This window comes from Sceloporus undulatus, chromosome 2 (assembly GCF_019175285.1).
Source record: "Sceloporus undulatus isolate JIND9_A2432 ecotype Alabama chromosome 2, SceUnd_v1.1, whole genome shotgun sequence".
Lineage (NCBI taxonomy): Eukaryota > Metazoa > Chordata > Lepidosauria > Squamata > Phrynosomatidae > Sceloporus > Sceloporus undulatus.
The window spans coordinates 92,998,388-93,013,285 of NC_056523.1; the positions used below are offsets into that span (position 1 = coordinate 92,998,388).

The 14,898-nt window shown below is 41.7% G+C and overlaps 1 protein-coding gene across 4 annotated transcripts in view; it reads right to left on the minus strand.

Moving 5' to 3' along the window:
• Positions 1-14,898, minus strand: part of RUFY1 (RUN and FYVE domain containing 1) — a 40,391-nt gene that overhangs the window by 23,510 nt on the left and 1,983 nt on the right. For 3 of the 4 annotated variants that reach the window (XR_006102204.1, XM_042452309.1, XM_042452307.1), the window contains exons 2-5: positions 5,420-5,590; positions 4,240-4,357; positions 2,838-2,939; positions 1,715-1,838 (exon numbers count right to left, since the gene is read on the minus strand). Coding sequence is in view for 3 of the 4 variants with exons in the window: in XM_042452309.1 (XP_042308243.1) it covers positions 1,715-1,838; positions 2,838-2,939; positions 4,240-4,357; positions 5,420-5,590 (515 nt within the window). In the remaining variant the exon portion in view is untranslated. Of the gene's footprint in view, positions 1-1,714; positions 1,839-2,837; positions 2,940-4,239; positions 4,358-5,419; positions 5,591-6,642; positions 6,722-14,898 lie in introns of those variants that run through there. The other variant, XM_042452310.1, reaches the window with a different exon arrangement.

The window sequence follows — 14,898 nt, forward strand, 5'->3', positions numbered from 1 at the left end:
TTCAGAGGCGGGAACTGGGAGAACCACCTCTGAGTATTCCTTGCCAAAGAAACCTTACGAAATTCATGGGGACACCATAAGTCAATGGGAAGTCTGAAGGCTCGCAAGCATGCGTGCACACATACACACACAGAACATTTACATTTGATGCATTCACATTTTTGGTAACTTTGCCTGCTCTTTTTCTTTGAATGCTTAAAATGTATTTTTGAATGCTCAACTGAAATTTTAAGTTACTGTAATACAGTACTTGAAATTTGGGTACTGAAGGAAAATTTTGTTTGAGGAGGCAGAATTCAGACCCCCACCCCCAAATAGGTACACCCATTTTAACCGTAACACACATAAATATTAAGGCATTCATATACATTATTATTATTATTATTATTATTATTATTATTATTATTATTATTATTATACTTTATTTCTAAAGCGCTGTAATTATACACAGTGCTGTACAAAGTCAGTAAAATTAAGGAATATATAAAAGCCTGCCCGAGGCGTACACTCTAAAAGTAATAACAATTGGATAGAGGAGTACAGTGCTACCTCGGGTTACGAAATTAATTCGTTCCGCCGTTCCGTTCGTAACCCGATAATTTCGCAACCCGAAAAGGCTTTCCGTTAGCGCTGGAAAGCCGCTAGCCGCGCTTTGCGTTTGAATTTCGCGCCGAAATAAATTTCGTAACCCAAAAAAAATATCGTAACCCGGAACAGTTTTTTCCAATCTAACTTTTTCGTATCCCGGAAATTTCGTAACGCGATCATTTCGTATCCCGGGGTACCACTGTAGATAAAATCTCCCGTACAATCCTCCCCGCGCTCTCCGGTCCTCTGGGAGGAACTTACTACAGCCTCTAAAATCTAGGCTTGCGGCGACCTTCCAGAGGGCGTTCTCTGCTGTCGCCCCCAAACTCTGGAACGACCTGCTGGATGAGATCCGTCAGATAACATCATTAGACAGCTTTAAAAAAGCGGTCAAGATGGATCTCTTCCGGCAGGCCTTTCCAGATTAACCATCCCGGCCCAGGTTCCTGATTCCCTCATTCCTCCCGTGGCCCCATCTTAGTGATGGTTGAGGATCAACAGAGGGATATCAGGGTTTTTAGTTTTTAATTGTTGTTTTATGCATTGATATTGTGTTTTAATATGTTATACTGTTTAATACTGTCTTAAGGGGGGGGAGGGATAAAGTGTTTTTAATTGTCATTTTATATTTTATTGTTGTTAACCGCCCGGATTGGTTTGCCAGAGGGCGGTATACAAATAAATATTATTATTATTATTATTATTATTATTACAACATAGGAAAGAAAAAACAAGTTAAAAACATCAGATATAAAAGCAAATCACATCAAACATAATATATACATGTGTAACAGGGCTTCTGACTCTTAACAGAAAGATATCTCTTTATTATAGGTGGGGAGAGTGCAACCCTGGAGAGGCATGCAGCTCCCTATAGGTTTTTTTGTTTGTTTTTTGGTAGCTCTTGACCTCACCAGACTTCCCACAGTGTCCCTTTTCTGGAACAAATTATTGCACCTAGGAACTTCCAGGCTTTAAACAGGGGGTTCACCAAGTGCAACTTTTCTTCATCATAATGTTCCAGAGATTGGAAAAGCCATCTGTTAAATCCTTCCTCAATTTAGTTTCAGTCTACAGGGGTGTGAATCAGGAAAGACAGCCCTTAATTTAAAGGGGTGGTTTTCACCTGGGAATCCAGATCTTCTCCTTTTAAGCAGAGGTTTGCATCAATGACATTCAGACCCACCAAAAGACCAACTATCACAGCTCCTTCCTCTTCCATCATCAAGGCATCAGGCTCATAAAATTCACTATAAAATAAGAAAGACTAATATTATTTGGGAAAGTATATTATTCTCTACCACAATGGAAGTTTTACTTAAAGACAAATTCAGTTCAACTGTATATTTATATATACTGTACTATCAAAAATACCTTTTTAATTAAATCTTGTTGTGAGCTTCCTTGAATTCCACTTTTGGGGAAAATGCAAGATAGTTATAAATCAATAAACAAAATTAATAAAGGTCATATCAAAATCAGTGCCTCCATTTATATTCTAAAAACAAGCAAGGAGTCAGATCCACAATATACACATCATCCATCAGACTTTTTCTCCTGGCTGAATAAAGGGAGGAAAGGGTTCTCCTTTTCCCTTATGCTTCTGAGAATCTGTTTCAGAGACATGAAGGATCCTCTGGAACGGGGGGGAGGGATGGCATGGGGGGGAGATGAATCTCTAAAAGTAACCCCCATTTCCAATTTGTATGTATGGTTGTGAAAGCTGGAAAGTGAAGAAAGCTGACAAGAAAATTAACTAATAATTTCTAAAGTTATTGTGGACTGCCAAAAAGACAAACAATTGGGTCGTAGAGCTACTCAAGCTTGAACTCTCCCTAGAAGCCAAAATAATTAAACTGAGGCTATCACATTTGAGAGTGTTATTACACAACATGGCTCATTAAAATAGATAACACTTGGTGAAGCAGAAAACTGTAGGATAAAGGGGAGAACAGACAAGTAGACAGATTCAATTAAGGAAGCCCGCAGTCCTGAGTTTGCAGGGCCTGAGCAGGGCTGCTGATCACCAGGGTACTTGGAGGTCTCTCATTAATAGGGTTGTCATAAGCCAAAGCTGATGTGACGGCAATTAACAACAATAAAAATTCAATTTCACTCATAGGTGTGTTCTGAGCAGATCTTTCCTTCACAATGTGCCTGTTGGCAGAATAAATCTCACTGAACCATTTAAATGCCTCTTTTCTCTGTGTGAGAAAACATGTCATTCTGGAACAAAAATATGACAATACCTCAGCAAATGTTTGTGGTCCAAGAGTATTTTCAGGTAGTCTGCCAGTTTCTTTTGCATCACAGCAAGGTAAAGCCAAGCTCTGCCTCTTCCTACTGGAGTCCTACAATTGCACAAAACACCAGATATCAAACATGTGGAATCACTCAGCACATAAAAAGTACATTTAAGGTCTGATAGCACTTATATTAATTTAATAATTACTAGTCAACTAATTAATAAATACAAGGAAAGACAGTAAGTCTTAGAAAAAGAGGAATGGGCCCGAATAGTTAACTGCTTCCACCAGGATCTTCCAATAAACTGTTGTCTTCTGCTGGAAATTATTCTTTGAAGAAGAAGCAGTTCATGCTACAACTGTCAGATCAACAATTTTTGACAATCTTAGCTGGAGCTCCACTTACTAAAAGAAATGAACAAATTTCTAGCAGAAGATAACTGTTTATATGGGAAAAGCAGTTAAATAATTGGGGCCCTTTCCTCTGAAAGATATTGCTTTTCATAATTGTTTTGGTATTAATAATTTATGCAATATAATACCTTATTATAGATGATTTAAAAACATTTAATAAAAGGAGCATGGACTAATCATTTATTGCTAGGAAAGTAATCTGTTCAGGGATGAGCAACTGTTTACTCAAGAAACGTATCTTACTGGGTTCAATGTATCTTTTTGCCTTAGGCATGCTAGAATACACTTATCCCTCCATATTTGCAAGGGTTAGGGGTACAAGACCCCCGTGAATATGGAAAAACAGCAAATAACAAAAACACCATGTTTTTACCTGAGAGGACACCTCTCTAGGAATCTCTAGGTCCTCCAGGGCAACTCTGGTCAACGTCTGACAGACACTGACCATAGAACTGCGCTGGAGGAGCTACAAAGGCCTAGTACAGTAGTCTCTCTAAGAATCTCTAGGTCTTTCAGTGTGAGTTTTTTCATTAAAGTTGATCACTGAGTTGCATTAGAGGACCTAGAGATTCCTAGAGGAATCATATTAAACAAATCCGTGAATAAACAAATTCGCAAACATAAAAACCACAAATATGGAGGGATGAGTGTACTTGGTAGTAGCACCTGACTGGCCACGTTTTGGAGCACAATTACAAAACCTGATGGATCTTTGTTCTGAATTATTAATACAATTTTGACAGTCTCAAATGTAAAATATTAGCATTAAGTGAGAAATATAAATAGGGTAGTCATTAAGTGCCCTTCTTTTTTAAAAAAAGAACAAAAAGAACAATCATTGTAACTCAGGAGTTATTAGCTCATCATCTGATTAGTCTAGCTATTTCAGCCCCTAAAATATATGATAGCATATAATGACTATAAAATGTTATGGTTTAATTTCAATATTTTGTTCCATTATTAACTCCAGTTTGAATCTGTTTCAACTCACTTTAACTCTGGCAGATTTCTGACACTTGTTGCTAAATCTGATGCTTCTGGACAAAGCTTCTCCACCAGTTCTAAAGGTCCAAAGAAGGATTTGGTTTGCCCAATAAAACTCTTTTTAGCTAGACAAAAGGCAAAAAAATAAGTATTTTATTTAAAATCAAAGCACATGAAACAAAGGGCCAGATAGTGAACAAAGAGTGTTACACTCCTGCAGACTGAAAGAGAGAGAAGAAGGGGAAAGCAAAACAAAACAGGGGAAAATCTTCAGTCACAGATTTCTTAACACATTTTGAGAATGGGTAGGGAGAGCATTTGTTATAGGGACAAGGTGGTTTGCTTACTCTTAGGCATTCAGGTGTCAGGTTTATTTTACACTTCATATTCAGCCTGCAACCTAATGCACATAAACCCACGATTCAACCATCCTGAAAACAATGGAATTTATTTTAAAGTACCTATCTTTCAGTCTATTTAAGACTGTGTGGGAGAACTCTTAAAAACTCTTGGTTGCAGCTATATTATTATAAAATCTTTAGGCACCAGAAAAACATTCAGTTTTAAGAAAACTGTTGGTCCAGTGTTAGTTGTTCATGGTGCGTATCCCTTATCCAAAATGCTTGGGATCAGAAGTATTATGCATTTCAGATTTTTTAATATTTGTATTTGCATGTGCATAATGAAACATACTGAGGCTGGAGAGAGACTGAGGAGGACCTGTGAAGTAGCAAGAACCTATGTGTGGTGCTTGGCATGAATCTGCACCTCCCACTATTTCACAGATACTTGCTTCTCTCTCTAGCCTGGCAAGTACAGATATGTAGTTCAAAACATTTTGGATTTTGTTTGGAATTCTAAATAGGGGATATTCAACCTGTATTTGCATACGCATAAACATGGATGAAGTTCAGAAGCATCTTTAGTCTCATATATAACAGCCTCCACACACTTATTAAATAGGCTTTACAGCATTCAAAAACAAGGTTCTTCTGTAGACTGGCTATTAACTTTTATAGGTGACTGATGATTAAATATGTAGCACAGTTAATATAAATTTGATCAAACAAAGAAGGCACACAACAACGAAAACAACAAAAGCGATAAAGACTGCTCCTTAAGCAGACATGACCACTTTTATATTTGAAACCACATGCAGACTAAACCAGTAATCAAAGAAAACCCACCTTTAAGTCCATGCTTGAGACAGTGCTCCATGACCACAAAGAACTGTTGCAGGGGAGGGAAGTCAGAATCCAAAGTCCTGCCCAGACTCAAGGCTGACTGAATTAAGACTTTAACACTCAGCTTCATCATGTTCATGAGATTTGAACGTTCTTCCATCGTGTGGTATTTTGCTGTTGAATATATTATATATATAAACACACACACATAGAAGAGGAACTGCAATAGCATTTTTAAATGATCAAATTCCACAAATAATATCATTATTGTTGACATGCCAGATTATGAGAATTGGGGGGAGGGGGGGAGAGGTTGTCACAGAGAGAAAAAAAGAGATGCAACATTTATTTGCTTCCGATAGCAATTATATATTCTGCTGCATTGTTTGCACATTGTACACGGGTGTGGCCTATAGACATCTGGCATACTGTAAATGAAGTGCAGTCTTAAGAAAACCCTATGAAATTCATGGGGTCACCATAACCTGACAGGCAACTTGGAGGCACATGCACACACTCAAATGACAAGCGAATGAATGTGAGAGAGAAATCCAAAGACGCAAGGAGCTCTCTTTGAGCTTCAGAGTCTAAAACACTCCGAAATGGTGAAAAATGCACATCTGTTTACATCCTAATCTCTATAACCGGGGGAAAGGAACATGTTGGGTGCCATATTTTATTTCCACTTCACATTCCCTACCTGCAAATGACTGCTACAAAAGAGGTGAAGAGGAGGGTGATACTGAGAATCCATCCACACTGCAGAAATAATCCAGTTTCATGCCTCTTTAACTGCCATGGCTCCATGCTATGGAATCCTGGGAACTGTAGTTTGTTGCGGCACCAGAGCTCTCTCACAGAGAAGGCTGAATGTCTCAAGACCACAGTCCCCAGAATTCCACAGCATTAAAGTGGTGTGAAATTGGATTATTTCTGCAGTGCGGATGCAGCCACTGAGAATGTATCCACACTCCGCTCTGGGGCCACAACAAACTACACTTCCCAGAATTCCATAGCATGGAGCCATGGTAGTTAAACCGGTACCAAAACGCATTAATTCTGCAGTGCGGACTCAGCCCCCCCCCATATATATATTAGAGTGCTCAAGGCTGATAAGCCTCCCAGTCAGGGCTCCCTTGGGAGGCTCAAGAATTGACCCAACCCTTGAACCCAGTCCTCCTTGTTTACCCCCCCCCCGCCCCCCCCCCCCTGGTTTGGTTTCTCACCTTCACCTGCGTTACCGGAGCTACAGTCCCCACCCCCCCGAAGCCCCAAAGAGAGGCTCCCCATTGGTCTCTGACCCTCTTCTGGCAAACCAATGGGAACTCCAGGTGCGCAAGTCCGGCGTCCCCAATTGGCTGCACTCCCCCTCCATCTGCCCCCCCTCCGTGTCCTGATTGGTTAAGGAGATTGTTTTTTCTCTATGCCACGCCCCTGCTTCGATTCTGATTGGGCATAAGGACAAATTGGCTTAGGAATGGAGAGGCGCTTTTGTAAACAAGATGGGCGGGGGAAGAGGAGGAAGTGAGGCTCCTGAGAGCGGCGCCATTTTGGTTGCTCGCCTTAACTGGGCCCTTCCGGTGGCCCTCGCCTCCCGTGTTTCCATAGCAACCCGCCGACCTCACTTTTCTGTGCCTTCCACTTATGGCGGCCCTGAGACAAACCTATCAGGGGAGGGGGGGGTTCCTCGGCAAGAGGGGGCTTAGCCTCCCTCTGAGGCTGAGAGAGTGTGACTGGCCCAAGGTCCATGCCCGAACCCTGGTCTCCAGAGTCATAGGGCCAAAACACACTGCAGAAATAATAACCCAGTTTGAGGCCGCTTTAACTGCCCTCAGGGCTCAGTGCTAGGGAATCCTGGGAACTGTAGTTTATTGGGGCACCAGAGCTCTCTCTGGCAGAGAAGACTACATGTCTCACGAAACTACAATTGCCATAATTCCATAGCACTGAGCCAGGGCGGTTGAAGCGGCCTCAAACTGGATTATTCCTGCAGTGCAGATGCAATCTAGGTCCAAAACGCACTGCAGAAATAATCTAGTTTGAGAGCACCAGAGCTCTCTCTGACAGAGAAGAGCAAAGGTTTCACTAAACTACAGTTCCCAGAATTCCCTAGCATTGAGCCAGAGCACTTAAAGTGGTCTCAGAGTAGATTATTTCTGCAGTGTGTTTTGGCCCTAAGCGTGGTAACAAAGATGCAAATATATGCATCCTATCTGCTGTGCTACAATTTCAGCTGATCAGCAGCCATGACGTCTGTCAGATTAAAACGGACTGGCAAACATATCACAGCCTCCTCCCGGCTTCTTCCAAGCCCCTCCAGGCAATGACTCATTCATCAGCTCAGTCTAAAGCGTCTCCCTCTTCCCAGTTATTCTGAGGGCTTTCCATTTCCCTCGGGATCCCAACATCTGATTCAGATAACAGTCACTGTAAAAGGCATGGCTGCCCCCAGATTATAGATGGCTTTTCATGCCATAACATTTTATTTGCTAACAACAATAACTGTTGGGATTTGTTGGACAGCTGTTTGTTCATTCATTTGCCCACTGGTTTCTAGGACATACAGTGCAATTTTGCAGAGAGTGAGCTGGAGGTTGTTACCCTTGACCCAAGGTGAACATTTTAGTTTGGGCACTTTCAAAGTGTTCTTTTTATCACATTACCTTGCCCCACCAAGACCTGTTTTTGAATCACATGAACTGTGTTGGTGTCTGTCTTCAAGCTGTTTCTGACTTAAGGTGAAACTATCATGGAGTTTTCTTGTCAAGATTTGTTCAGAGAAGGCTTACCATCGCCTTCCCCTGAGGCTGAGAGAGTGTGACTTGCCCCAGGTCACCCAATGGGTTTTGTGCCCAAGCAAGGAATCAAACCCTGGTCTCTGGAGTCGTAGTCCAATGCTCAAACCACTGGCCCTGTCTGCATGGCCCATAATAAAATTGTCTCTGCTATCAGGTTGGGAAAGGCCATCCTAAACACGGGATCTCATCTTACAAGCTGTTCAGTTAACTTTTGTTACTGATCTGCAACACTGTTCTATTTTTCTGCCCTCCCCAAACTGGACACTAATAATTTCCCCTTCAAATGTCTTTTCAAAAGTTTAAAGAGTGATGTTAAAGCTGTAAGAGCGATTTGACAAAGGGACCAATTGCTTACAGAGGTGGTGGGGTCTCCTTTGGACAGCTTCAAAGAGGCTGCACAGATATCTGCTGGGGATGCTTTAGCTGAAGATCTTGCATTGAGAGCAAGGGGGTTGACTTGATAGCCCATGAGGCCCCTTCCAACTCGGATTTGAATCTAGGTGTTAATTCAGAGAGCCAGCGTGGTATAGTGGTTTGAGTGCCAGAGTTTGATTCCCAGCTTGGCCATGAAACCCACTGGGTGACCTTGTACAAGTCTTGCTCTCTCGGCCTCAGGAAGGGAATGGCAAACCCCCTCTGAACAAATCTTGCCAAGAAAAGCCCATGATAGTGTCACTTTAGGGTTGCCATAGGTTCAACACTGGAACACACTCCCTCAGAGTGTAGTGGAGTCTCCCTCATTGGAGGTTTTTAAGCAGAGGCTGGATGGCCATCTGTTGGAGATGCTTTGATTTAGATTTCCTGCATGGCAGGGGGTTGGACTGGATGGCCCTTGTGGTCTCTTCCAACTCTATGATTCTATGATTCTAAGAAATGACTTGAAAACACACAACACACACACACACACACACACACACACACACACTGTTAATTTCAGCTAGAGCAGCAAGAAGTGGCTGGCTATGAAGATCCATCAGTGAATCAAAGACAGAGGGTTCTTAATCAAAAATACAGTCAGCCCTCCTTACCCAAGGATTTTTTTTATCCATGGATTCAACTTTCCATGGCTTGAAAATACTCCAAAAATATACAAATTCCAAAAAGCAGACCTTGATTTTGCTATTTTATATAAAGGACACAATTTCACTATGCTGTTCTACATAACGGGATTTCAGCATCCATGGATTTTGGTATCCATCGGTGGTCCTGTAACCAAACCTCAGTGGATACTAAGGGCCCAATGTATTTTCAATACCATCTTGGCATGTGCAGAATGTTTTTTCCCTGCACAAATGAGTCAGTGCATACTGTCACTCTTCTCACCCCCTATCAGGAAGTATGATCTGCAAATAGACAGAGCACATGTTTTGCTCATTTAACTCAGTGGGAGTTAGTTCAGAGTAGATTTTGTTGTAAAACAAAAAGACAGTCAGGGACAGTAAGAGGCTGCAAATCCAGTCATAGGGAGGAGGGCATGGGTTTAGCTCAATAACTCTTTTGGCTCCAGACTAATAGCTCTGTATTTACCAAAACTTTCAAAGTATGTGACCCACTGAAGCAGATAATGGATGGAAAGCGGGGGGGGGGGGGGGGGGGGGGGGGGGGAGGAAGGACAGGCAGAAGCCAAGAGAGGAAGAAAAGGGGAGGCTGATAAACACTTTTCAAGTGCACAGCAAGACGTAATAAAAACACTGAAGGATTACAAAGGGACTCACTGTAACTCACCCCAAATAACAATATACTGTACAACAGTATACAACAGAAACTAGGACAACATGAATTGGAGGAGGAAAACTGGTAACACTGCCTCCTACTCCCTAGAAAGACATACAGGCCAGTGTGTATACAGCATAGTTTTTGCAGGTCTAATGGCTAAGCAAAGGAAACAACCCCCCTCCCCATTTTATGCCATGCCATGCCTCATTTTTTTCCTTTCCTTTCTTCAGTTGCTCCTCAGTCCCAGCTCTTCAGTTGTTTTCTGATGGATCACCCAAATCTTCTTTATCTCTTTCTCTTTTTTCAGAAACAGCAAGCATATCAGATTGTTTACCAAGAGATCCATGCAATTGCCCTTCCTTCTAATCCCCTAATCCTTCTCCTTGGCTATTCCTGTTTTACTGAATCTGCCAGAGGAATATATTAAAATACAGTGTTATTTATTTTTAGTTAATCCGCAAATTTAGCGAGTGTTAGGCTATGACACAGTGAAACCAGGTTGGCCATGGGAATCCACTGGGTGACCCTGAGCACGTTACACCTTCTCAGCCTCAGAAGAAGGCAAAAGTAACCCACCTCTGAATATTTCTACGACAGATTTACCTTACGGTCGCCATAAATCAGGAATGACTTGAAGGCACATAACAACACAGGATGAAAAAACCTCCACAAAAAATAACAACAAACTAACCAACTAATTATTTATAATCTCTGCTGCCTTTACAAGATACAGTTTAGGCAACTCTGAATTATAACAATTTTGATGATACTGGTTTCCCAATTTTTACAACAAATCTGATTAGACATGCAGTATACAAGTATTTACTAGGCAACATGTGAATCACAGTTCTAATCTGAAAAGGCAATACTTCAAAATAGTTTACAGCACAATTTGAGCCAGACAGTGAGTTCTGTATTGTTTTTAGGAACCAGCCAGCATGTGTGTTTATTTATTAATGTTTCTGTTTCCTACTTACTGCAGCTATATCTTGTACTGTATTTCAGTGTCAGCAGCTGGAGCTCTTCGAAATTTTAAATTACAATTTTCATAATTATTTTGCAGACCCTGGTGTGGTTGAACTATTTATTCCTAATGGAACACCAGTTCCAAGCCAAATTTGTGATGTATTAAGTGAATATCTGACTTGAGAGAATGGAAGAATTCCCACTGTCCTTCTGTCAGTGTGTATGGTAATTTTTATTCAGGCAGACTTTCAGCTGGAGATATTATATTTTCACTAATGTGTGTTTAAATTGTTTTGAATCTAATTATAATTTAATCATATAACTTCTTTAATTATATTTTAATATTATAACACCCCTCCCCCTTATCTGTATCATTTTAGTTAATTTTGTGAGACACTTTTGAGTCCCAGTTTTGGGGAAGAAGATAAGACTTAAATCAAGTAAGTACAGAAATAAATAGGTACACTTAAGTTTCCCACCAATGACACTACCTTTCCATGGCAGTGGGATTGCGTACTCCTGTGAGGCAAGAGGCTTTGCTGACTGCAGCAGTGTTCCAAGTCAGGCTTTTGCCAGTCTAAATGGGCCAAACAAGTACTGGGCAGCAGTAATAGTGGAGGATGATACTGGTGGATGATCTCTCAGAGACAGCGGCACTGTAGCTAACACTTGTTAGTACTGTACAGAAGGAGGCATGGTAAACCCCTTTTGAATGTCTGTTGCCACAAAAACCCTATGACAATCCAAAATGAAACAAGAGCTAGTGCCAGAAGATGAAACTCCCAGTATTTTTTGAAACCATTGGATGACATTCAATGAGCTACTGGGGTAAACCAGAGGATAACTACGAGTAGCACTGTAGCTAATGATGCAACTGGACTCAAGCCAAAAGGATGTCCAGCTGTTGAAATGCTCAGAGGCAAAAGGAAAGTCCAAAGCTGCACAACACATATTACAGGAACACAGAATGTGAGACACATGAATCAGGGGAAGCTAGAAATAGGTTGCATCTGCGCTGCAGAAATAATGAAGTTTGACATAGTTTTTGCTGTCATGGCTTAATACTATGAATTCTGCAATCCGTAGAATCCCATGATTCTAATAGACAGAGCCATGACAGTTAAAGCAATGTCAAATTACATTATTTCTGCAGTGCAGATGAGGCCATAGTAGAACAGGAAGCGGAATGTATAAACATTGCACTACAGTTGTCCCTCCATATCCACAGATTTTTATCAACAGATTTGAGCATCCATGGTTTGAAAATATTCCAAAAATCATAACTTCCAAAAGACAAACGTTGATTTTGCCATTTTATGTAAGGGACACCATTTTACTATGCCATTGTACTGTATTTAATGGGATTTGAGCATCCACGGATTTTTGGCCTTGGAACCAAACCCCAGTGGATACCAAGGGCCCACTGTACTTTGTGTGAGTGATGGACAGAAATGGGACATTTTGAGTCAGATAAATGCACGGTATTTTACTCAGAAAACAAGTAACTAAGAAGAAATAGAGTGACATTAATGGTGATGAGAGATGTTGCAAAAGCAGTCATAGGCAATACTGCAATGTTTGACTGAGTTATATCAATAAGACTCCTGGAAAAACCCATCAGTATAACTATAAACCAAGTTTATGCTGCGCAGCAGTGTCGCACAGTTTGTTTGCTACGGCGCTGCTGCAGAGCAAAGAGAGGTGCCTCCCTGGCGCCTCTTTTTGGTGGTCTGTACCCCGCCTATAAGAACTGGCAAATGTCATCTCGGAGCCATTGGCAATCCATCTTTGAAAACACCTGGAGAACAGGAGAAATCCCAGCAGACTGGAGGAGAGCAAACATTGTCCCCATCTTCAAAAAGGGGAAAAAAAGAGGATCCCAACAATTATTGTCCACTTAGTCTGACATCAATACCAGGAAAGATTCTAGAGCAGCTCATAAAACAGAGTCTGTGAGCATTTAGAAGGCAACACCATCATTACAAAAAGTCAACATGGGTTTCAGAGAAACAAGTCATGCTAGACAAATCAGATCTCTCTCTCTCTTTTATAAAATTACCAGCTTGGTAGGTGAAGGGAATTCTGTGGATATAGTATATCTTGATTTCAGTAAGATCTTTGACAAGGTTCCTCATCACATTCTTGCAGACAAGCTAGTAAAATGTAGACTAGACAATGCAACTGTTAAATTGATTTGTAATTGGTTGACCAGCCAAACCCAAAGGGTGCTCAGCAATGGCTCCTCTTCATCCTGGAAAGCAGTGGGTGCTTCAGGGTTCTGTCTTGAGCCCAGTGCTATTCAACATCTTTATCAACGACTTGGATGAAAGAATAGGGGGTATGCTTGTCAAATTTGCAGATGACACCAAATATGAGGAGTAGCTGATACCCCAGAGGAGAGGATAAAAATTCAAAATGTCCTTAATAGATTAGAAAGCTGGGCCAAAGCTAACAAAATTAATTTCACCACAGAAAAATGAAATGCACAGACATAGAATGGGGGATTAGAACTCTGGTCTCCAGAGTCCTGGTCCAATACTAAAATCACTACACTGCTGAAGACTGTATTGCTTAGTCTTAAAAGTGCCACAAGTTTAGTCCTTTCTGTTCCAAGTCTCAGCTTGGAAACATATAATAATCACCCTGGAGCATGGGGCAGAAGCCAAATAAAAAGCATTTCAAGAGAGGGAGACAATTGCGCCTAGAGTGCTGAGCCCCTTCTTGAATAGGCTTATCATGGGATGGAAGGACTTTGCAGGAAGGGACTCAAAGTCCAGGGACTCAAAGTCCAGGTTCTCCTTTCCCATACCTGTCCTACATTCTTGCCAGGAGAAATTCCAAAACCTCCTTTGTTTTAAGCATGACTAAGAAGCATAAACTTACATTTATATTAATGTTTTTAGCTTTTATTTTAAAGTGACCTACATGTTGCAGTGGTTTGAACATTGGACTATGATTCTGGAAACTGAGGTTTGAATCCCGGCTCGGTTGTGAAACCCATTGGCTGACCCTGGGAAAGTCACACTCTCTCAGCCTCAGAGGAAGGCAATAGCAAACCCCCTCTGAAGAAACTTGCCAAGTAAACCCCATGATAGGGTCGCTTTAGAGTCCCCATAAGTTGGAAATGACTTGGAGACCATCTGCCTTAAAGGAAGCAGTTGTTAGACCGCTTCTGAAAAAACCTTCCCTGGACCCCCGGACATGAAAAATTATAGGCCTGTTTTCCATCTGCCATTTTTGAGTAAGGTGATCGAGAGGGATGTCGCTCTTTAGCTCCAAGTGGTCTTGGACGAAACCGATTTTCTAGATCCATTTCAAACTGGGTTCAGGACAGGATATGGGGTGGAGACTGCCATGGTCGCCTTAACTGATGACCTTCGTCTAAGCATCGACAGAGGAAGCGTGACCCTGCTGGTGCTATTAGACCTCTCAGTGGCATTTGACACAATAGACCATGACATGCTCTTGGAACGCCTGAGAGTTAGGAATTGGAGGCACTGCTTTGCAGTGGTTCTGTTCCTTCCTCTCAGGTAGATTCCAGAGGGTGATGCTTGGGGACAGCTGCTCTTCAAAAACAGAGCTTAATTGTGGCATCCCTCAGGGCGCCATCCTGTCCCTGATGTTATTCATCTACATGAAGCCGCTGGGAGAAATCATCCGTAGACATGGAGCGGGGTGTTATCAGTATGCCGATGACACCCAAATATCCTTCTCCATGTCTCGGTCATCAGCAATGACGACAGATGGCATTTCTCCCCTCAGTCAATGTCTTGCAGCAGTAATGGACTGGATGAGGGAAAACAAGCTCAAGCTGAATCCAGACAAAACGGAAGTACTTACGGTAGGGCCCCGCATACCAGGTATTGGGCTGCAACCTCCAGTCCTAGAGGGGTTCACGCTCCCCTCAAAGGACTGTGTTCGCAGCTTAGGGGTGCTTCTCGACTCATCGCTTCAGATGAGAAATCAGGTGAATGCAACGGTCAAGAGTGCCTGTTATCAGCT